At 37.1% G+C, this 21,561-nt stretch overlaps 1 protein-coding gene across 1 annotated transcript in view; it reads left to right on the top strand.

Annotated features, from left to right (window-relative positions):
- The window catches only part of HECTD1 (HECT domain containing E3 ubiquitin protein ligase 1), a 56,240-nt gene that overhangs the window by 29,509 nt on the left and 5,170 nt on the right, over nucleotides 1-21,561 (top strand). The window contains exons 18-35 of the mRNA XM_009077107.1: nucleotides 192-297; nucleotides 749-883; nucleotides 969-1,108; nucleotides 1,644-1,967; nucleotides 2,401-2,567; nucleotides 2,750-2,926; nucleotides 5,625-6,461; nucleotides 9,901-10,122; nucleotides 11,772-11,905; nucleotides 13,887-14,043; nucleotides 14,846-15,068; nucleotides 16,844-16,898; nucleotides 17,135-17,317; nucleotides 17,672-17,882; nucleotides 17,965-18,050; nucleotides 19,195-19,322; nucleotides 21,037-21,238; nucleotides 21,383-21,520. Of these exons, the coding sequence (XP_009075355.1) occupies nucleotides 192-297; nucleotides 749-883; nucleotides 969-1,108; nucleotides 1,644-1,967; nucleotides 2,401-2,567; nucleotides 2,750-2,926; nucleotides 5,625-6,461; nucleotides 9,901-10,122; nucleotides 11,772-11,905; nucleotides 13,887-14,043; nucleotides 14,846-15,068; nucleotides 16,844-16,898; nucleotides 17,135-17,317; nucleotides 17,672-17,882; nucleotides 17,965-18,050; nucleotides 19,195-19,322; nucleotides 21,037-21,238; nucleotides 21,383-21,520 (3,625 nt within the window). The remainder of the gene's footprint in view (nucleotides 1-191; nucleotides 298-748; nucleotides 884-968; nucleotides 1,109-1,643; nucleotides 1,968-2,400; nucleotides 2,568-2,749; nucleotides 2,927-5,624; nucleotides 6,462-9,900; nucleotides 10,123-11,771; nucleotides 11,906-13,886; nucleotides 14,044-14,845; nucleotides 15,069-16,843; nucleotides 16,899-17,134; nucleotides 17,318-17,671; nucleotides 17,883-17,964; nucleotides 18,051-19,194; nucleotides 19,323-21,036; nucleotides 21,239-21,382; nucleotides 21,521-21,561) is intronic.

Raw genomic sequence — 21,561 nt, 5'->3', positions numbered from 1 at the left:
TATAAAGGTGACTTGTTCATCACTGTGCAGAGTAATATTTTTGTTACTGTGCTGTAACCATGTGACTAGAACAGATTATATCAGCAGAAATAGCATGCTGAGATACTTGCCCCAGCTGTGTGCTATCTCTAAGGTACTGTAGAATTGTTTTCTTTGGTTTGTGGTAACATAGTAACTGTTCCTTTCCACAGTCGTCCTGCAGTTGCACTAATTCGGAAATTGATAGCAGTGTTAGAATCTATTGAGCGTCTACCTCTCCACCTGTATGATACACCAGGATCTACATATAATCTTCAGGTAAATGTACAGTGACAACAGCATATTGCACTGAGTCCCACACTTCAGGATTTTGCAACGTGATAGGGAAGTGTGAATTATTAGAAAGTAGTTGCAGAAAGTTGCAAAACCATTGCTATTGAATATTTCTGAAAATAATTTTCAGCTTCTATATTATTGTGGTTGCTAGTCAGGAAATAAAAGCTATGAAAACACAGGAAAAGTGGGAAAATGGTACCCGAAAGTGTAATTGACTTACACATTGACTGTCATATTTAAGAATTGCTTGAATAATTCCAAAAATGTAGTACCAGGGCATTACTTTTTAAAGCATTTCTTTAGAATGTAGTTTGCTTAAGCTGTGCAACAAAGATAGGTGATGTGCCACTGATACTGTTATGAAATAGTGTTTTTCTTACAATTGCAAGATCTAAACAGGAAAGGGTGTATTAATGTTTAGCTACTCTTTCAGATATTAACCAGACGCTTGAGGTTTCGTTTGGAACGTGCCTCAGGGGAGACATCTTTAATAGATCGAACTGGTAGAATGCTGAAGATGGAGCCATTGGCAACTGTTGAATCTCTAGAGCAGTATCTCCTGAAAATGGTGAGCAACATACCACATACAGGGTTCACCAGAAATGGGTGCGTTCTGCTTCTCTGACATTTGATTTCTTTCCACTCGTCTGCAGGTAGCAAAGCAGTGGTACGACTTCGATAGGGCTTCATTTGTATTTGTACGAAAACTACGTGAAGGCCAAACATTTGTGTTCAGACATCAACATGATTTTGATGAAAATGGAATTATTTATTGGATTGGGACAAATGCCAAGTGAGTTTCTTCTAAGCTAAATACTTTGAAGTCAGACACGAACTATGGTCCATGGAGCAAGATGGGGACGGAATTTTCAGTGAAATGAAATATCTTCTAATTTTTTTAGGAGTAGGAGGTGTCTTTTGATCAATAGAATTAAATTTCTTTTTGATCTACTTAAATAATAGAAAAATACGAATCTCTGAAGTTGTGTTAAGAATTTGTTTGTATGTTTATTTGTTTCCCTTAGAAATGGAGGAGTGGGGAAATTTGGAGATTTTTGGGGAAGTTTTGTCTGCTTGCTAGGGTTCTATTTGGTTTTGTTGGTTTGTTGTTTTTTTTCAGGGGGGTGGGGAGAAGGGGTTTAAGCCACTGTAGCAAAGTGACGTTTGGAACTTATCTAAAGTTACCTAATTGTGTAAAATTATATCAATGATTTTGGTTTGTGATCTACTTGGCTGTAATATACAATTTACAGTAAATGTCCAATGTTTGATACCTGCTTTTTATATGTAAGTCATAATTGAGCAGTACATGTTTCTTTTTAATACAGAACTGCATATGAGTGGGTAAATCCAGCAGCCTATGGGTTAGTAGTGGTTACATCCTCGGAAGGAAGAAATCTGCCTTACGGTCGTTTAGAAGACATCCTGAGCCGTGACAGTTCCGCTCTCAATTGTCACACTAACGATGATAAGAATGCTTGGTTTGCCATAGATCTTGGTCTTTGGGTTGTACCATCAGCTTACACATTACGCCATGCTCGAGGTTATGGACGATCTGCTCTCAGAAATTGGGTTTTCCAGGTATCAAAGGACGGACAGAACTGGACCACTTTGTACACTCATGTTGATGACTGTAGTCTCAATGAACCAGGGTATGTCAGTGTATTTTATAACTTTTCATAAGACTGAGCTCAGTTAAAAACATACTTAGCTGTAGACTAATTTCATGTGTACTGTAGTGTACTATATGAAGACGTGGTAGGTGATCCAAATTATCAAGGATGGGCTGGAGAATAAGTGATTCATAAGTTCTCCGTATGGTTCACATAATGGCATTTGTGCTTTTGCATCTTCGTAGATTTTACATTTGATTTTTTTCACAAAATGGTAACACCAGCATTCATCCAGAGTTTGTCCCTAGTGTTAATAGGTGTTAAGTATCTTATATTCTTGGCAGTTTTCTGATTTTATCCATACATGATCAGCATTATGTTTTTGTTTGCTTTGATACTAAGATTTTTTGGTTTTGCCTTTTTTTTTTTTTTCTTTGGTCACCCACCCACACCCCTTTCTAATAACTTAAAGGTCTACAGCAACATGGCCTTTAGATCCTCCAAAAGATGAAAAACAAGGTTGGAGACATGTTAGAATAAAACAGATGGGAAAGAATGCCAGTGGGCAAACACACTACCTCTCCTTGTCTGGATTTGAACTTTATGGCACTGTGAACGGAGTATGTGAAGATCAGCTGGGTAAGAAAAAGAATGTGTATCCTGTTTGTTCTTTTAAAATGCTCATGAACATACAGCATAAAAAAATCAGTGTGAAAAAGCAGGTTAACTTTTGCAGTGGAACTTGCTTAGAAACAAGCTCAAAATTATTCCTCTTTCAATACTTTAAAGTCTTTTTCAATTTCAATTTGCATTTCTTGTAGGAAAAGCTGCCAAAGAAGCTGAAGCAAATCTGCGAAGGCAGAGACGTCTGGTCCGTTCTCAGGTGTTAAAATATATGGTTCCAGGAGCTCGTGTGATCAGAGGGATTGATTGGAAGTGGAGAGATCAGGATGGAAGCCCACAGGGTGAAGGCACTGTTACAGGAGAGCTGCATAATGGTGAGCATGAATTGCCTGAATTTGTAAGTGTCTGTAGCATGATTAGATCATGTGGAATGGGGAACGTTAAAGTATTTCCTTTGTAATGTCTTTGAAGTTGATAAAATGTTAAATATTTTGGGGAGAAAGAACTCAAGTACTGCAACTATCGTGGTCCCATCTGTGAAATTCCATTTTAATGCATGAAAGCATTCGTGCTGTAAATGAAACTTTATAGAGCTTTGCTTAATTAACATACAGAATTGTTGTTTAGACATCTGTTACAAAGAAGAAAAAGTGTATGAAGGAGATTGATGTAAACCGATTAATTAAGCTTCGGGCCTGAAAAAAACTATAATTATCTTTTTCATTTCTTCTAGCTTAGCATTTGCAATATTTTTCTTTACTTTTGTTGTATCCTGTACCTTTCCTACCTTGCAAGCTTCATTGGGATCAAGTTGTTATTTTTTTTAATTAAAGCATGAAAAGTAATTAACTTATGGAGCAAAATAAAAACCTGCAACAGCCAGGCAAGTCAGTGCTCAGGAAGCTAAGATATTGAAGAGGCTCCAGGAGACGTGGTGATCTTGTCAGCTGAACAGGCTTTCCACCTTTTCCCTTCTCTCCCCCTATTTTGAGGTATATAAGACTTGCCTTGTTTCTGAAGCATCTTCAGCCATTCTTAGGTTCATTCTTAGCCAGACTTTACAATTTCTGATAGTTTGAGTTGTCAGCTCTCAAACATGGAGAAATGTCTGAAGTACAATGTCTTAAAATATTTTGAAACTTTGAATCTTACTTAAGCTGTTCAGTATAGCTTGTAGGGAATTCTTCCATCATCTGTATACTGTTCTTATCAGATGGAACAGTATCCATAGCTACATTCTCACTTTGAAGACTTTAGATTTTATTGGTGAGTAGTACTCTCAGAAATCAGTGGTTCTGTTCCTATGTTCCAGTAAAACTTTTCCGTTTATGCATAGGTGAAATTGAGGTTCATTTATCAAATGGCAATGCCAAACCATCTTACTCCTGTCACAGCTTTATTTCAAATTAAATGTTAAAAATAGTGTCTCAGACTTTTTTTGGTCATTATTCACAAGTTTAGATGGATCTTGACTTGTTTGAAGGCTGCAATGATGGAGCAGTACAACTTCAAGTACATAATACGTGCTTGTTCAGATTTAAAGCTGTTTGTAATTAATGTTTTAGCAAAAGGAACTATACAAAACAACAGTTATTTAGTTATGCTTTTACAAAATACCTTGTTTAGATATTCATAAAGGGGAAAGTGCTACTGTATAACTACAGTATGGAAGTTCTTTTTGTATTTGATAGGAAAGGCAAATAAGTTGTAGAAAGAAAAGAATTCAGATTTGCTTCACAGCTTTACCCTTCAGAGGTTTAGTGACATGAAGGTACTCAGCTATAGCTTATACAGGAATAAAATCATTCAGAAATAACATGATTTAAACATGCTCATTTGGGGATGAGATGTCTACTTACGATATCTGAAAACTTTATCCATTTTTAAATATCACTCCAGAGTGATGTTTCTAAACAGGAAATTGCCTGTGATCTTCTGTTTTGGTCTAGGAGTGATTACTTTTGGTTAGTTAAAAACTAAAAGTGTGCCTGACAGTACTAAAAATAATATTTTACTTTAAATTGCCTCTTGTATTTTAATTAAGAAAAATCTGGACCTGGCATTTGTTTTGAATTTCTGCCTGAGGTTGCAGAAGATAACTGAGCTTTACAGATTTTATTTTTAAAGGAAGCATGTATCAGTTAAAATAGTGACACCAACATTTGTCAAGATAAAATGATAAATACTAGAAGGAATTTTTTTAGGTAATCCTTAGATTGTGGTACATATTTAGACAAGTAAAAATAAAAAATAATTTTGTCCCCATTTCTGTCCTATTTAGCTAATTTTTGCATGTTACCCTTATTGTTGCAGATTTATTATGTTCGAGTCGTAAAAATACTACTACTCTAAATAATCATTTAATAAAGGAAGAGTAGGATCTCTTTTGAGTGTTGTATTGGTACTAGGATAAAGCTTCATTCTATGAAACATACTTTCTTTGCAACACTGAAATTCTACTTGAAGTAGTCCTTACCTGACTGCCGTAAGACTTTTCCTATATAAGGAATGTTTGAGTCTGTAACTGACTGAACTCAAAAGCTGAGTATGAGTAAACTAGTTCTTTTACTTTAATAGGGCAAGAATAAGAAATCCCAAACTAATCAGTTTTATAAAATGTCTTCTGTCAGGTAAATATGCTTATCCACAAGCATCCAACAAAAAAAAACCCTACAGAATGTCCTTGCAATAATTATAGTTGCTTGACCAGATATTAATAAAGTTATGATACATTTTAATACACATTTCTATTAATAGAGAACCTGATAACATGTTGAGAGGTCCTAGTAGGTCAGGTTGCTTCCTGAAGGGAACTTAATTTTTTGTCTGGTCTCTGGTACCCTGAGGACAGAGGCTGATCATGGCTGCTGCCTCAGTGCTGATAACATTGCAGAGTACTAAATTGTTTACGTTTAAACGCTTCCTTTTTAATTGGCCCTAAGGGTTGTTGAGTGATTTTATTAATTCAGATATGCAGCCCTTATGAGAAGCTGATCCCACATTGTGGAGCTACTGTCTGACACGCTCCTGTCTGCTTTCTGCTGGATCTCACAAACTCCTGTCCCTTTCCAGGCTGGATTGATGTCACCTGGGATGCTGGTGGCTCTAACTCTTACCGTATGGGCGCAGAAGGAAAGTTTGACCTCAAGCTTGCACCAGGGTACGACCCTGATTCAGCGGCATCACCCAAACCTGTTTCATCCACTGTTTCAGGCACAACGCAGTCATGGAGCAGCTTGGTGAAAAACAACTGTCCAGACAAGACGACTGCTGCTGCAGGCTCCTCAAGTAGAAAAGGAAGCAGCAGTTCTGTGTGTAGCGTGGCAAGTAGCAGCGACATCAGCTTGGGTTCGACCAAAATGGAGCGGAGATCAGAAAGTGTATTGGAGCAAAATATAGTTTCAGGCACTGACGTCCATGAACCAATTGTTGTTCTGTCTTCCGCTGATAGTGTGCCTCAGGCTGACATAGGGTCATCTTCCAGTGCGAGCACCAGCACCTTAACAGCGGACATGGGAAATGAAAATGCAGAGAGGAAGTTAGGTCCTGATAACTCCATACGTAATCCTGGGGAGTCCAGTGCTATATCCATGGGAATTGTTAGCGTAAGCTCTCCTGACGTGAGTTCGGTCTCCGAACTGACTAATAAAGAAGCAGCTTCCCAACGACCTCTAAGCTCTTCAGCAAGTAACAGACTCTCAGTCAGTTCTTTGTTGGCTGCTGGGGCACCAATGAGCTCCAGTGCAAGTGTTCCGAACTTATCGTCTCGAGAAACGTCCAGCCTGGAGTCCTTTGTACGAAGAGTGGCAAACATAGCACGTACCAATGCCACAAACAACATGAATTTAAGCCGGAGTAGTAGTGATAACAATACTAATACTTTGGGAAGAAATGTTGTGAGTACTGCAAGTAAGTAAGCTATTTTTATTTTGAGTTGAAGGTTTTGTTGTTTCTTTGGCTTTCATTACAATTAAAGAAGTTTGGATTCTGTTGACCTGATAGAGAGGTGAACTTAGAACAGCCTTGACCTTGTGTGTACCTGTAGAGCTCATGAAGAGCTCAGAGTTCATGTCATCTGAAAAGTCTAACGTTGCCCTGTGATGTCAGATCACACTGTGGTACCCATCAAATAAAGTAATATGAAATTGATCTACGTTACATGTTTAGGGAGAGTATGGTTTAGACCAAGAGGTTGGAAGTCTAGCATCAGTAGCTGGTATCAAGTACTTAGGCTTCCTGATCTGTGCAGATTTTGCAGATTCAGCTTGTATCTGCCTATTTCTGTTATTTTTCTGTTTTCCTCAGGAAAGGTAGTTTGTGCATATTGTGAAGTCTCTGAGCAAAGGAACTAAGAACACAGTAGAAAGAAAAAAGTAACTTTGGTATAATGAAATATGAGTATGTTCTGCATTCTGTCAGGCTGCATAACAGTGTACTCTAATGCTGTGTATGTTTTGTTAAGGTGATGTGGTCATTAAGGCTTAGCTTTGGTGAGCTGTTCAGATATAGTAGATGTAAGGAAGTTTGTAGTTAATAATGTTTTAAGTGACATTATGTATGTGCTTTAACATTTGCATGTTTTCAGATTATATGTAGGATTAAGGTATTAGCAGGTAAGTTGTAAACCTCCTTTCTGTGAGTTTTTTGAGTATGCTTCCATCAAAGTAACTTGTTAGGTATTTTGTTCTCTGAAGTTTTAACAGGAGAGCTGCATTTTGTGAGGTAGGCAAGTTAGAAAAAGTAAAATTGTCCAAGGTAGAAAAAAGCATTCAGTTTCTTGTGAAGCTTTCCTGCTCTTCTAGGAGTGTGCAAAGAATGTCAGTGAAGCTGATGAAGGGAAGGAGCACAAGACTTAAAAGGAGCTGAGGGTTGTTTAGCATGGAGAAAAGGAAGCTCAGGGCAGATGCTATCACTCTCTACAACCTGAAAGGAGGTTGTAGTGAGGGGGGAGGCTGTCTTTTTTCCCAGGTAACAAGTAGCAGGGAAGTTTTATATTAGATATTAGGAAAAATTTCTTCATTAAAAGAGTGGTGAGGCACTGGAACAAGCTGCCCAGGGAAGTGGTGGACTCCCCAGCCCTAGAAGTGTTCCGAAGTGAACATGTCAGTGCTGGGTTAACAGTTGGACTCTTAGAGGTGTTTTCCAGCCTTAACAGTTCTATGATTCTATGCTTCCTTAGTTAAAAATGTGGTGTTTGCTTTTAGCATTTTAATAATTTTTTAAATATAGAGTGTTCTCTTCTTTGTTGGAGGGATTTTTTTTAAATGTAATCTTACATTGATATTGTGATACCAGGGATGGGGGGGGGAATCTTTTGCAGCCTGTGCTAAAAATGTAAATAAGATACTCAAGGAAAACTTTCCAGTAATTGGTCCCTCTTTATGCAGATAGTGCAATAGATTCTGCAGTAGTTTTGTGTTGGGGGTGGAGAGAGAAGAAAGCACCTCTGAAAAACATGGTGAAAATCTTGAACAGCATATTTAACAGCTATCATGAATTTTTGATAACATACAGTGCAAAAGTTGGAAATAAGAATGGAGCAAATTAAAAATTTAGTTGTTAATAAAATTTTCATCACTCCTCATATAGGAATTATTTTCTACATTTTATATTAATAGAAACTTTAAATGGTAACTCATGCCTCAAAAAGAGATCAGAGACGATATTTGAGCAAGCTCACAAAAGATCTATTAGAGCATTGTGAAAAGCTTGGATTTTTAAAAATGCTTTTAGGTTTTTGGCCTGTTCAGGTTAAAAAAGAACCCAAAACCAACCAACCAAAACCCACAGTAGCTCACCCCTCAAAGAAACCCCCAACGCTCCAAAAGACAAGACTGAAATCATGGTTAGTAATGTGAGTCTTTCTGGACTTGCTGTGCTGGTTGCATTGAAAAGCATCAGTATTTGACAGAAGTTAAGTGGTGTCTAGGGTAGTTAGTTTGAATTTGCTCTTGAATTCAGAGCAAACAAAATGCTGATAGTTAATGGCTTTTTTCTGTTTATTGTAACAGCAAAGGGTTTAGTGTTACTAGTTAGCAGTGGGTGGAAGATGTGAATACTGAACAACTTCCTGTTAAGTACTTAAACAACCAAAGAAAAAACCTTTAGGTTTGGAAAATTTCCATGTTTTCACAGAGATGAACATAAGCTTATTAAGAACCCTAACTTTAAATTTCTCACTCTCCTTCATTGTTATCTTTTTATTTGCAGAATGTTACTTATATTTCTAAGCAGTGGGTGGGCTGGGGAGCAGTATGTGGCAAAGAAACAAAAACCAGTAACACTTATTTTTGCACTTTGTATCCTCCTTCAAGGGTAGTAACCTTTGCAAGCCTTGAGAATGATAGTTGGAAATCCAGAATTTAATTATTTTTTTAAAAGAAAATAATGTCTTAGTTTACACAAACTGCAAAAGTTGTATTTGATAAAGTTTAGAGAAGGTAGATTGAGAAGCATAAGGCTTAAATCGTAACTATAGATGACCCCTCAAATTTGCATGTGCAAACTTGTGGTTAATCTCCTTGTTTGAAGACAAGCATGTGAGAAAATGTTTTGAAGACTGGGATCGAAGTGTGTAGTTGCACATAGGTATAACTTGTGCTCGGTTATGTATAGTACCTGAAAGTCTTTCTGTTGCATCTGCAGGGAATTCAGTTTTGTTCCAGTTGCTAAGTAAAATGCATTTACTGTGTCTTATTTCAATGTACAGTAAGGAAACTTCGTAGTTGTTGATGCTTATTGTGAAAATTATTTATATGAATCATCCAGCATAAGTCACGTGTATCGCAGTACTGTCAATTCAGGCTTGTTGGCCATGCTAAACATATATTCTAATAGTTATGTGAAAGATAAGTCAGAGCTGCTTTAAGAACTGTAGAAAAATGCACAATAACCAAGTTTCACATTTGTCTTAATATGTTCTGTTCTCAGCTCATTTATAGTTACATTGTTTTCCTTGTGTAATATTAATTATATTGTTGTTTAGAGGTTAAATTACATTTTAGGCTTAAAGACAGACCACAGCATTGGAGTAACAGATTTCAGAAATATTTTTCACATGTTGAAAATTCAGCGATTTGAGATTTACAGTGGGATTTGGGGATTTGTTTGATAAAATTATTTATTTTAAATATGCAAGGGAATAAGCTCAGAGGTGTGCATCTGCATTGTAAGGTGCACTTCTGCATTGGGACCCCTGCCCCTTTAGTCTGTTGTTCTCTGTTGTAAAATAACACATTGGTAATTTTTCAACCCCTAGTGTATTTTTCAACACAGGAGTCATGCATGTAAATTGTACTCTTCAAATCATCAAATCATTTATTTTATCTTACATTATCTTTATCTATAGCTTCTCCTCTTATGGGTGCCCAAAGTTTTCCTAATCTGACTACAACTGGTACCACATCAACAGTGACCATGTCTACATCCAGTGTTACTAGCAGCAGCAATGTAGCTACAGCAACTACAGTTTTATCTGTTGGTCAGTCGCTTAGTAATACTCTAACTACTAGCCTAACATCAACATCTAGTGAGAGCGATACAGGTCAGGAGGCAGAATATTCTTTATATGGTAAGTTTCATTTTTAAATGAACATAAGCTTTAGACTTCCCATTAATGATCTTTTCTTTTCTCCCATTCTTATGATTTTCTCATGTAGTTTATTTACTGTAAAGTATTTGAAAGTTGAGCTGTTCATGTGTTACTAGTTCTGTAAGGCAGTAAGTAAAATAATGTTAACATAGTAGCATTTTCTCATTTTCAAATCTTTATTTTCAGCAGTTTCTATCCCATATCATTATTATTTATGATAAAGTTTATTTAGGCACTTAACTATTTTCCTTCATCAAGTTTAGTATCTAATGTAGTTTACATATGTACTTTTAATTAAAATAATGTTGTTTCTTGTTGTATTTATAGGCATGCTTACATGCACAGTCTGTACCTTTATTCCTCTGATTGAAAGGCATCTACCATTAGGCACACTGTATACTCAAAATAGGTTCCAGGTATCTGGAATAGTGTTACTATTATTGTATAATAGTAATCACAAAAAATGGGAAAGGACACAAATTAAAATTATGCAGGGAATGGAATTATATGATTTGTGGATCAACACCCAAGTTATGTGGACACAATACCCTAGGAACAGACTTTGGGACAGAAGTTACTTGCAGGATATGAATACTGTGAAGGATGATTTAGATAACTAGGCCAATAAAACCTAGGAATCAATTTGATAAAATGAAGTCAAGAGAAACCTGGGTTGGATATGAGAAAATATTTCCTAATGTAAAGTTCATTGGATTGTGAGATGTTCTTGAAAGAAAAGATACTTGATTTGTTTGAAATACTATTAGATTAAGATTGTGTTCTATTTTGTTGCCTGTTGAAATTGCTTGAAAAATATGTGGTCATTTCAGTGGATACTGTAATTGAGCAGGAGGCAGTTGATTAATTTCCCTTTATTATTTTAGTCAAGTCAAATTTCATATTTTGCTTGGGTGACAAGTCCTAAAATACATCACCATCAACTGAGCAAACAGAATGTGTTGAAGTTTCTGTTGCAGTGGTGGCAACAACTCAAAGGGCGTTTGGGTGTTATAGATGCACAATTTTCCATACACATAGAAACTAAGTTCAAAGCTGCATCCCAGTCCACTTGGATGCTGTGAACGTATGGGTTTGGGGCATTGTTTTTAAGTCTTCGTACTAGGTGGGTGAAATTGAACTTTGTCTTCAACTTAAACTTGTTACAGTAATTAATTAGCAATTGAATCCTTAAATGTCCTTTACGCTTTACTTGGAGGTCTAAGCCACACATTTTAGTGGAAATTACATCACTCACCTGTTTTTAAAATCAAATAGACATAGAAACAGACAGTATACAGTTGTGTACCTTTTTTGGGACCTTTTGTAATCTAAAATAAGTGTAATTATTGAATATTTGCTATAAGCAAAGGAGAAACTGATCACTCTTAATTATATAAATACTAAGTGTTTCTTTTGGTAGTTATGCTATTGATTAGACCCAGGGACTTTTTAGGTGTATGCTTTTATCACAGCTGTTAATCTTTTTATGCAATAAGCAATGTAGTTTTCTCTTTCTCGATTGTCTTTTCAGTCTTCCCAATGCTCTTGTTCTTTCATTTTAAAACTTTTGCTTTGAAAGTTATTCTTATCCTTTGTTCTGTATATAAATATCTATATATGTATTATAGATTTTCTTGATAGCTGCCGAGCTAGTACTCTGTTGGCAGAGTTAGATGATGATGAGGATCTACCTGAACCAGATGAAGAAGATGATGAAAATGAAGATGATAACCAAGAAGATCAAGAATATGAAGAAGTTATGGTATGGTATAGTTAGCGTAGATGGCATCTTAATTGACTAACAGATTCATTAAAAATCCATGGATTTTTTTGGCAATAGGAAGTCCTAGCTGTAATGTTTTGATTAATTTAAAAATTTAGATTTAGTTTCTTGCATATAGTTAAACACAATAAAAGTGTTTCTGAACACCAGCACACCCTGAGGCCTTACAGGTTGGAATTAACATCTTAAAACCAGCCTGGGGACAAGTTGACAGACAGTAGACGAAATGATGGATCCCTGGTTGAGTGGCTGATGAAATAATATAACTTTGTGGGTAGGCTGTTGCATTTTGTAATGATACAGTTCTGGGATGTGTTTAACCATAGGCCTGTGTGAAGTAGAAATTTGCCAGAGGAAATATCTCTTCTAAAATAAATCCAAAAAACCCAACAGGTTAGTCCACATGGGTCTTACCTACACTATGGGGAGTTCTGGCTTCTCATTTGGTTGTTCTTCAGTAGTGTGAATAATGCTTGGTCTTCTACCACCACTGAAGTGATCAGAATGGAAAAATACAAGACTTCACTAATGATATTTTAGTGTTTTACGTAATAAATGTAAATATTCTTTTATGGAATTATAGAATTCTTCCTCTTGTAATTAATATGCAAACTTTTATTCATTTGAACCAAAATATTTAGCATTTTAACTTACTGTGATTATGGTTTTAATAGAAATTCAAGTACATTACTGAATATTTTGTTGTTTCACCTTCTGCACAAAGATATGAAGTTAGGGGAAAAAAAAGCCAGTACTACTTAAGTGGATCTACAAACAATAACCTTGGTTTGTAGACTGTTGACCACTTTTCAGAAATTATTAAATGGAGTTACTATTCTTGTTCATGAGAAACAGCAGAAATAGCTAAAATAGACTTGGCTAAAGATTACACTGCAAGAAGCAGGTCTGGAAAAGAAAATTTGCCTTTCTTGAGTGCCAGTACTATTCTCTCTGAGATACTATGTATTTCTTCTCGGTGAGGAGTTGAACAGATTAAAAGCTTACAGAGAATTCATAAGTAATTAGTACTTGTTAAAGCTTATTGAAAATTAGAGTTGGTTGGATTTTTTTGCCACCATAATAGTTCTGTTCAAACAGTTTTCTGGTCTACAATACTGTGTATTTCCATATGTTCTGATGCTTTACAGAAAGTTTAATTCATTCCAGAAACAGTAAATATGCCCGTTGTAAGGTTAGCCCATTTATGTTGGTTTCTGTATGTCTATGGTTTTGATAATTTTGTTGATTCCAGTTTTGCTGGTTAAGTGGAACTAAAACTGTTATGTGCCAGCTTTGATTTCTTTTATGTTAATTTTGACAGAATCACAGAATGAGTAAGGTAGGAAGGGACCACACTGGGTCATCTGGTCCAACTTCCCTGCTATAACAGGGTCATCATGGGATTGTGTCCAGATGGTTCATGAATATCTCCAGTGAGGGACACTCCACAACCTCTCTGGGCAGTCTGTTCCAGTGCATGGTCACTCGCACAGTAAAGAATTCCTTCCTCATATTCAGGTGGAAGTTCCTGTGCATCATTGTCTACATGTTGCCTCTTGTCTTCTTGCTTAAGACCACTGAGAAGAGCCTGGGTCATTGCTCTTGGCAGTCTTTAAATCCCCTTTAAATGCTTGTTGAAACTGATGAGATCACCTCTCAGTCACCTTTTCTCAAGGCTGAACAGGCCCAGCTCCCTCAGCCTATCCGCATAAGAGAGATGCTCCTGTCCCTTAATCATCTTCATAGCAGTCCACTGGACCCACTTCAGGAGTTCCATGTCTCTTGTACTGAGGAGCCCAGAACTGGACACAGCACTCCAGATGCAGCCTCACAAGTGGGCTGAGTGGAGTTGCAGTTTAGTTTATGGGACTACTGTATTCCCTGACTTTTAACTTTTTGATCGAACAATTCTTTTCAGCAGAATCTGAAAAAGCTACTTTTTTTTAAAATTATTGTATAGGAAGAAGAGGAGTATGAAACCAAAGGAGGCCGTAGAAGAACATGGGATGATGATTATGTATTGAAACGGCAGTTTTCTGCTTTGGTTCCTGCTTTTGACCCAAGACCTGGTCGTACAAATGTTCAACAGACAACTGACCTAGAAATCCCTCCACCGGGTATGCTGACAAGATATTCATGATGCTTAATCTGGCTTTAAGATGGATACTCACTGTTGAGGGCCCACTGGCTCTGCAGATCCTATCACTATTAATCAGTACCACATATTTTTGTGGCTTTTCTCTGTTTGAATGAGACTTTTATCTGCCTCTGCAGGTTCAAGCATTAGTGAGGGAAAAATAAGTGCTATGTAAAATACGCAAACTTAAGAATTTAACTCGGGTCATCTCTTAAGATGTGATAAATCTCTTGGTATGTCTAGTTCTACCTGCAGGGAATAAACTCTTAGAGCTACCCAAAATAGCTTTGATTGGAGAGAGCTTGCTGAAAGAGTCCAAAACAGAGGCAAGAGGGAAGCTAATACAGTAATGGAGCAGTCTGTATGATCAGCAGCATAGCAGCTGATCTTGCTCCTTAGTTCATTCTTGTTTAGGAGTGTGCATGTACTCAGTGCTTGTTACACAAAGAAGTAGATTTTAGCATATATGGAAATGAGCTGCTGTTGATTTTGAAAAACGGAAAGAAGAATGCGTGTGCTGTGATAATACTGAATGAGATATTACCAAGATTTAAGGATCAATAGGGATTTCAGAAATTCCCATTAGCTTTACTCGCATAAAGAAGAGCTCCAGTTATAGCCCTTAGATATTGTTAATAGTTACAAGTCAGTATCATCTCTTTGGCATGTGTGCAGTAAGTCTTTACACTACCTTATTGAGCCACTTTATTGGTCTTTAAGCCAACTTGTCATGCATTATGTATCTTGTATTAATGGTTTCTCAAATGATTTTTTACGTGCAGGTACGCCTCACTCAGAACTCTTGGAAGAGGTTGAGTGCATGCCTTCGCCACGTTTAGCACTTACCTTGAAAGTTTCAGGTCTTGGAACAACTCGAGAAGTAGAACTGCCCCTAACCAACTTTCGGTCTACCATCTTTTACTATGTACAGAAACTGTTACAGCTTTCCTGTAATGGCAATGTGAAATCTGACAAACTTAGGCGTATTTGGGAGCCAACATACACGTAAGCTCATCAGTTTATTATTCTGTGTAGAGAACATTGTGACTGATTAGGAAATGGGTGTGAAACAATGTTAATTTTTTTCTTTGTCTTCTGTAAGAAGCAATGCTAGAATTCGATTTTTTTTGTGTTTATGTTAGGATGTTCTTACTGGTTTTAAAACTACTGCTGTGCCTGCAAAACAAAAAAACTAAAACTCTAATGCTCAACTGTGATTTGTTAATCATATTTCAAAAGTCAAGCAGTTGACCAAGAAAAAACAGTCTGGTCTATTTAGGGGTCTGCTTGGAAAAATCCCATGGGGTTATAGTCCTAGAGAAAAGAGATCCAGGAGAGATGATTGATTTTTCAAGTATCACCTCTGCCAGACTCAAGAACAATCCATCCCAATGTGTAGGAAGTCAGGCAAAGTCACTAGGAGACCTTCATGGATGAACAAAAAAGCCTGAAAAGGAAGCATGGAAGAGAAGGGTCAAGTGGCCTAGGAGTAATACAGAGTCTTTGTCCCAGTGTGAAGGTAGAGGATTAGGAAAGCCAAAGCACATCTGGAGTTGGATCTGGTGACGGATGTGAATGGCAAAAGTTTCAGGAACACTTAAAGAACAGGACATACAAGTCCATGGCACCCAATGGAATGCATCCACAGGAGCTGGCCAGTCTTTATTTCCTTTGAAAGGTAACTGTGATTGGGAGATATTTCTGAGGACAGGAGAAAAGCAGGTGTCATTCCTGCCTCTCAGAAGGGCAAGAAAGATCTAGACAACTACAGACTGATCACCCTTTCATGTTTGGAAAGGTGATACAGATAGTCCTGAAAACCATTTTCAAAGAATGAAGGACAAGAAGGTGATTGAAAGTAGGTGGCATGGATTTATGAAGAGGAAATCATGCTTAACCAGCCTAATAGCCTTCTAATATAAGATGACTATAGCTCAGTGAATGAGAAGAAAGCAGCAGATGTTATTATCCTTGACTTTAGGAAGGTTTTCAACACTCTCTCTCACTGACAAACCAAGAAAACATGGACTAAGTAGTTTCTGAAAAATACCTGAACTGCCAGGCTCAGATGGTTGTGGTCCTTGGTGTGAAGGCCAGCTTGTGTACCCCAGAGTTGATACTGGGTCCAGTACTGTTTAACCATTAATGAACTGTATGACAGGACAGAGCAGACCCTCAGCAGGCTTCCAGACAAAACCAAACTGGAGAATAGTCATTGTTGCAGCAGATGGTTGGTTGTGCTGCCATTGTCAGAGACCTCATCAGGATGGAGAAATGGGAGACATGAGCTTTGTGAAGTCTCACAAAGGAAAATGCAAAATCTTGCAGCTGGGGGGAAAGTAACTCTGCCAGTTCAGGCTGGGAACCAGCTGGCTGGAAAGGTACTGAGGGTCCTGGTGAGCATCAAGTTGAACATGAGCCAGTTATGGACCCTGGTAGAAAAGGTCAGCAGCACCCTGGGCTGCATTAGGAAGGTTAAGGGAGGTGATCTTCTCCCTGTCAGCACTGGTGAGACATGCCTGGAGTGCTGTATGCAGTTCAGAGCTCCTCAGTACCAGAGACATGGACATTGGAATGAGTATAGCAAAGGGCTGTATAGCTTAAGACCTTTGCTGCATCAGGGTATGCCAGATGTTCTGGGCAGCAAAGAGCAGCTCCTGTTGCTGTTCTATATCGTATTATCTAAATGTCACTGATGTCTAACAAGTCAATGTGTAACTTTCAGAATTTAGAGGATGTGCTATGAGTATGAAATATTAACTTGTTGTTTTGTTATCTAGAATCATGTACAGAGAAATGAAGGATTCTGATAAAGAGAAAGAAAGTGGGAAAATGGTAAGACTTCCGTGACTTTTTATGTTTTATGGCTGTTTTAACAAAAGCAGCAGAAATCTTATTGCAGTTTTTGAAATGCTATATTAAAAAAAACTAACAGTTTTCAATTACTTAAAGGATATGAGTGAGTATATCTGTAAATGCATGCTCCTTCAAAAAAGACATTATCTAATGCATGTGAAATCTCGAAGACTTTACAATCAGGAAAAACCAACATTTGGTGGTTCCTGTTGTAGGGTTGCTGGTCAGTAGAGCATGTGGAGCAGTACCTTGGCACTGACGAATTACCAAAGAATGACTTGATAACCTACCTGCAGAAGAATGCAGACTCAGCTTTCCTGCGCCACTGGAAATTAACCGGCACTAATAAAAGTATTAGGAAAAACAGAAATTGCTCCCAGCTCATAGCTGCATACAAGGTATATGTCTGCATCCAAACTTTTTTTTTATTCTGAATGGCTGTGTGCTTTGTTTTGCAGCTTTAAAGATTCTTCTGGAGGGAGAGCTGTGACATGGATAGGGGAGTTGAATGTTCAAAAGCCAGTTTCGAGTTTGGGTTTTGCTGCTCTTGCCTTCTCTTTGTTTTTTTTAAATGTCTTCTGTTAAACATCGTTGTGTTAAACTGCATTTGAATCGTGATTTGCACAATTGGACGAAGTGTTAATTTTAAACACAGTAACCATTCTGATTTTTTTCAAATCATTGACTTGGAGTGCACAGTCCTAAAGACAGCAACACGCAGTTTTCATTCTTAACAATGCCTTTCTTTACAGGATTTTTGTGAACATGGATCAAAATCTGGTTTAAGTCAAGGGGCCATTTCTACTCTTCAAAATTCTGATATCCTTAGTTTGGCAAAGGAACAACCTCAGGCCAAAGCTGGCAGTGGACAGAACTCCTGTGGAGTAGAAGATGTTCTGCAGTTACTTCGAATTTTGTATATAGTTGCCAGTGACCCATACACACCACGAACTTCTCAAGAAGGTAACTTAGTTATTTTGCAGAGCTTCTTAAATGTTGGAATGAAAACAAAATTAAGGAAAAATTTTCTCTTTACTATTTTCAGAAGGAGATGAGCATCCTCAGTTTAACTTTCCACCAGATGAATTCACAAGCAAAAAAATTACTACAAAGATTCTGCAACAGATTGAGGTATTGCATTAATGCATTATGCTCATTGTAATACTGTCTTTAATACTCTTACACTCTTCCTTACTTTGACTGTTTGAAATGATTTGGTTTTTGCCATTTTGACTTTTGAGTTGTTTCATACATAATTTTCTTTACATTTTGGATGAGTAAATTCCATAAGAATAGACTAATCTGAACACAAATATACAGTTCTTTTTCATATAAAACATACCTTTCTTTCTTGATATATTTTGGTTATGAATCATTTTCTTTCTGCTCCAAACATCTTTGTTACACTGTAGTGTGTGTATGTCTGCCTGACAGTAATATAAAAATGCAGTCGATTATGTTGGTGTTCACAACCATTTTATTGTTTATAAATTCTACATAAAGCTTTCAAAAACAGCATTTAGAAAATATCTTGTTACCAAGTCAGATGCATTAAAAGGAAAACTTCAAGATGTAGTTCTTCAGGAGAACTACATTTTCTTTACCAAAGATTTAAGGATTCTTGACTGACTTAGCCCTTGTGTGCTTTTCGAGGTTTAGGTTTTTTCTGGGTTTTGGGGTTTTTTTAAAATTGAAGTTGCCCTAATTATTTTTTGACAAAAATTTTCAGGTTTTCGTGTTCTTTTAAAGGCTGTTCAGGTACCCTGAACATACCTGTAGTAACAATTTCTGTAGTCTTCTTTATTATACTTGTATGTTAGAAGGGACTATAGTAATATTTCAGTGGGGATCATCTTTAATGCCACCAAGTTTCTTCTGTGTCTTCTAAGGAGGTAGTATCTAATCACTTTTGGGCAAAACTCAGGAGTAGTTCTCTCCAGGTATTTGGATACTTAGATCTCCCCACAGTGCTTTGAGTAATACATATCCCAGAGTTTTACTACAGCTTTTAGTGTCTGTGTCAAAGCACCCTGTGACCACTCTTGAGTCCTAGACACTCTGAACTTCTCACTGGTAGCATTTCAATTGAGGGTGGGGGTGGAATGTGTTAGTTGATGAGAAGAAAGAAACTTACTCAAGCCCAGTTAAAACTTCTGTATTTGAGTGCATTGGGTGTCTTTGTACTTAGTTACAAACTTGTTGGGGACCACCGGAGTCTAACAATAAAAAAAAACATTTTTTCCCCTGCCTCTTGCACTAAACCAATAAACTACAGGAACCCTTGGCACTAGCAAGTGGAGCATTGCCAGACTGGTGTGAGCAGCTAACAAGCAAGTGTCCTTTCTTAATTCCATTTGAAACAAGACAGTTGTACTTCACATGCACAGCATTCGGAGCATCAAGGTAAAATATTTTAAAAAGACAAAGTAAGACTGCTTCCTTTCTATTTTTTACATATAATAATTTTAAAATTGCTGATTTGCAGAAGGACATGATCCTAATGAGATAGGTTTTGCTTGCCAAATATGAAGCATTTTGGATAGTAGGGAAAAAAAAAAAGATGGAAAAGTTCAGAAAGACAAGAAATCTCGTTTCTCAGCTTTAGCTGAAGACTTGCTTGTATATTTCTGGCTGGGTTATCCTACTGAGTAGTAATTTGACTGGGTTACAGTTCACTGCATAAAGGACTGAAAAACAAAATAGAAAATGTTCTGAAAATAATGTGAATTGAATGGTTCTCTGAAAACATACACCAGATCATACAGCTTTTAATGGTTTGGTGATTGCTTTAGTTTATTTATTTTTAATTGACTAAAGTGTTAACAAGACAGAAAAAATCCAACAAAAAGATGCTATTTTTAAAGTTAGTATTAGTTGCACAATGCAATTAACAAAACCAGACTTTAAAACATTTAAGGGTACCCTTGGAGTTCTTCATTACCTAGGAATCCTTAATATTTTAATTGCAGCAGTGATTACCTTGAGAGTATGTAGACAGTGTAAACCTTTTTGTTGGTATACTTTTATGTAATGAGAAGGAAGAATGACAGTTTGAGGGTTTTCTTGGCTGTTTTTGTTTGCTTGTTATCCAAACCAAGTGTAGAGAGAGTTGCAGAAATTGCTGTTGTGTCTAATATGCAGTAAAAATGCCTCATGGAGAGTGTAAAATGAGCCATTTAAAAACAAATAAAAAGTAAGAGAAGAAAAGGTATTATCTTGCAAGATACCAGTTTAAATATTTTTATGGTGTAGAATGGCCCAGAAAACTGGAGTGTCTGTGTTGGGGTTGCGTTTTGTTTTGAAAAAAGATAGATTCAGAAAAACTGTGCTTTAAGGAGATCTCTCAGGAGACATTATATGTTATTTACTTGGTAAGTGAAGAGCTCTCTAAAGATCTTAAAATACAGGAAAGAGTTCTCAAAACTCATATACTCTGTATGAACAGTGTGTATGTGTGTGTGTGTACACTGTGTCTGTCATGTCATCTGACCATTCTTGTAAAACAGCCAAGAGATTGTGGCTTTGTAGGTAGTTTATTGCCACATATGTAACAATGCAGACAGGAACTGTGTATAAGTACTGCTATTACTGGCAGCTGTTCTTCCTTCACTGGTATGGGTCTGTTAGTGTGTGATTGCACCTCAGCTTTGGTTCTGTGTTGCTCTGAGAAGTGTGCAGGTAAGTAAATCATGCTGCAGTTTGGTCAGTATCAATTGGGTGATGTGCAGCTGCCTCACAGTATATCATGTAATGGCTGTGTGTGAACAGTTTTGAGTAGGTGATTAAAAGTACCACAGTAAACGCTGTCCTCTGCTCATTCCACTGGAATTTGAGAACCATAGTAATTTAGATCAAGAATTGTAGGTTTCTGTTGGTGCTGTCTATTAGATCAGAAGCTGGTGCTTATATTAAAAATTACTTAGTTCTCTGACCTAACCTACAAAGCAGCCCATGTTTGGGCATTTCAGGTATTTCTGATAAATACTTTGGTTTATGCTTACAAGAAATTTAGGAGGTAATTAGTACTTAACAAATAACATTTTATTAGTGACTACTTTCAAGGTTTTTGCTGGTGGGCATCGAAGTTCTAAACAACTGTTATTTGGGTTTTTCCCAGAGCTATTGTGTGGCTGCAGAACAGACGAGAAGCCACTGTTGAGCGGACAAGGACCACGAGCACAGTGCGACGTGATGATCCAGGAGAGTTCAGAGTTGGACGTCTCAAGCATGAAAGAGTGAAAGTTCCGCGAGGTGAATCCTTGATGGAATGGGCAGAAAATGTCATGCAGATTCATGCAGACAGAAAATCTGTTCTAGAGGTAAAGCATATCTGCCTAGCAGAGCAAGGTTAGATAGCTATTTCTAATGTACTGGAAGGGATATTGAATATCCTGTTCCATAACCAACACTGAACATTTCACTAGGATTTTCTTTTATTGTTAATATTCCTTATGTTTTTCTAGGTTGAATTTTTAGGGGAGGAAGGAACAGGCCTGGGTCCTACTTTGGAATTTTATGCATTGGTGGCAGCAGAATTTCAGAGGACAGATTTGGGAGCTTGGCTTTGTGATGATGATTTTCCAGATGATGAGTCTCGTCAGGTATATTTCAATTTGCATTTTAAACTTAGTGCTTGTGTAAA

This window comes from Acanthisitta chloris, unplaced genomic scaffold (genome assembly GCF_000695815.1).
Source record: "Acanthisitta chloris isolate BGI_N310 unplaced genomic scaffold, ASM69581v1 scaffold18296, whole genome shotgun sequence".
Classification (NCBI taxonomy): Eukaryota; Metazoa; Chordata; class Aves; order Passeriformes; family Acanthisittidae; genus Acanthisitta; species Acanthisitta chloris.
This window is presented reverse-complemented; position numbering and strand designations above follow the sequence as displayed.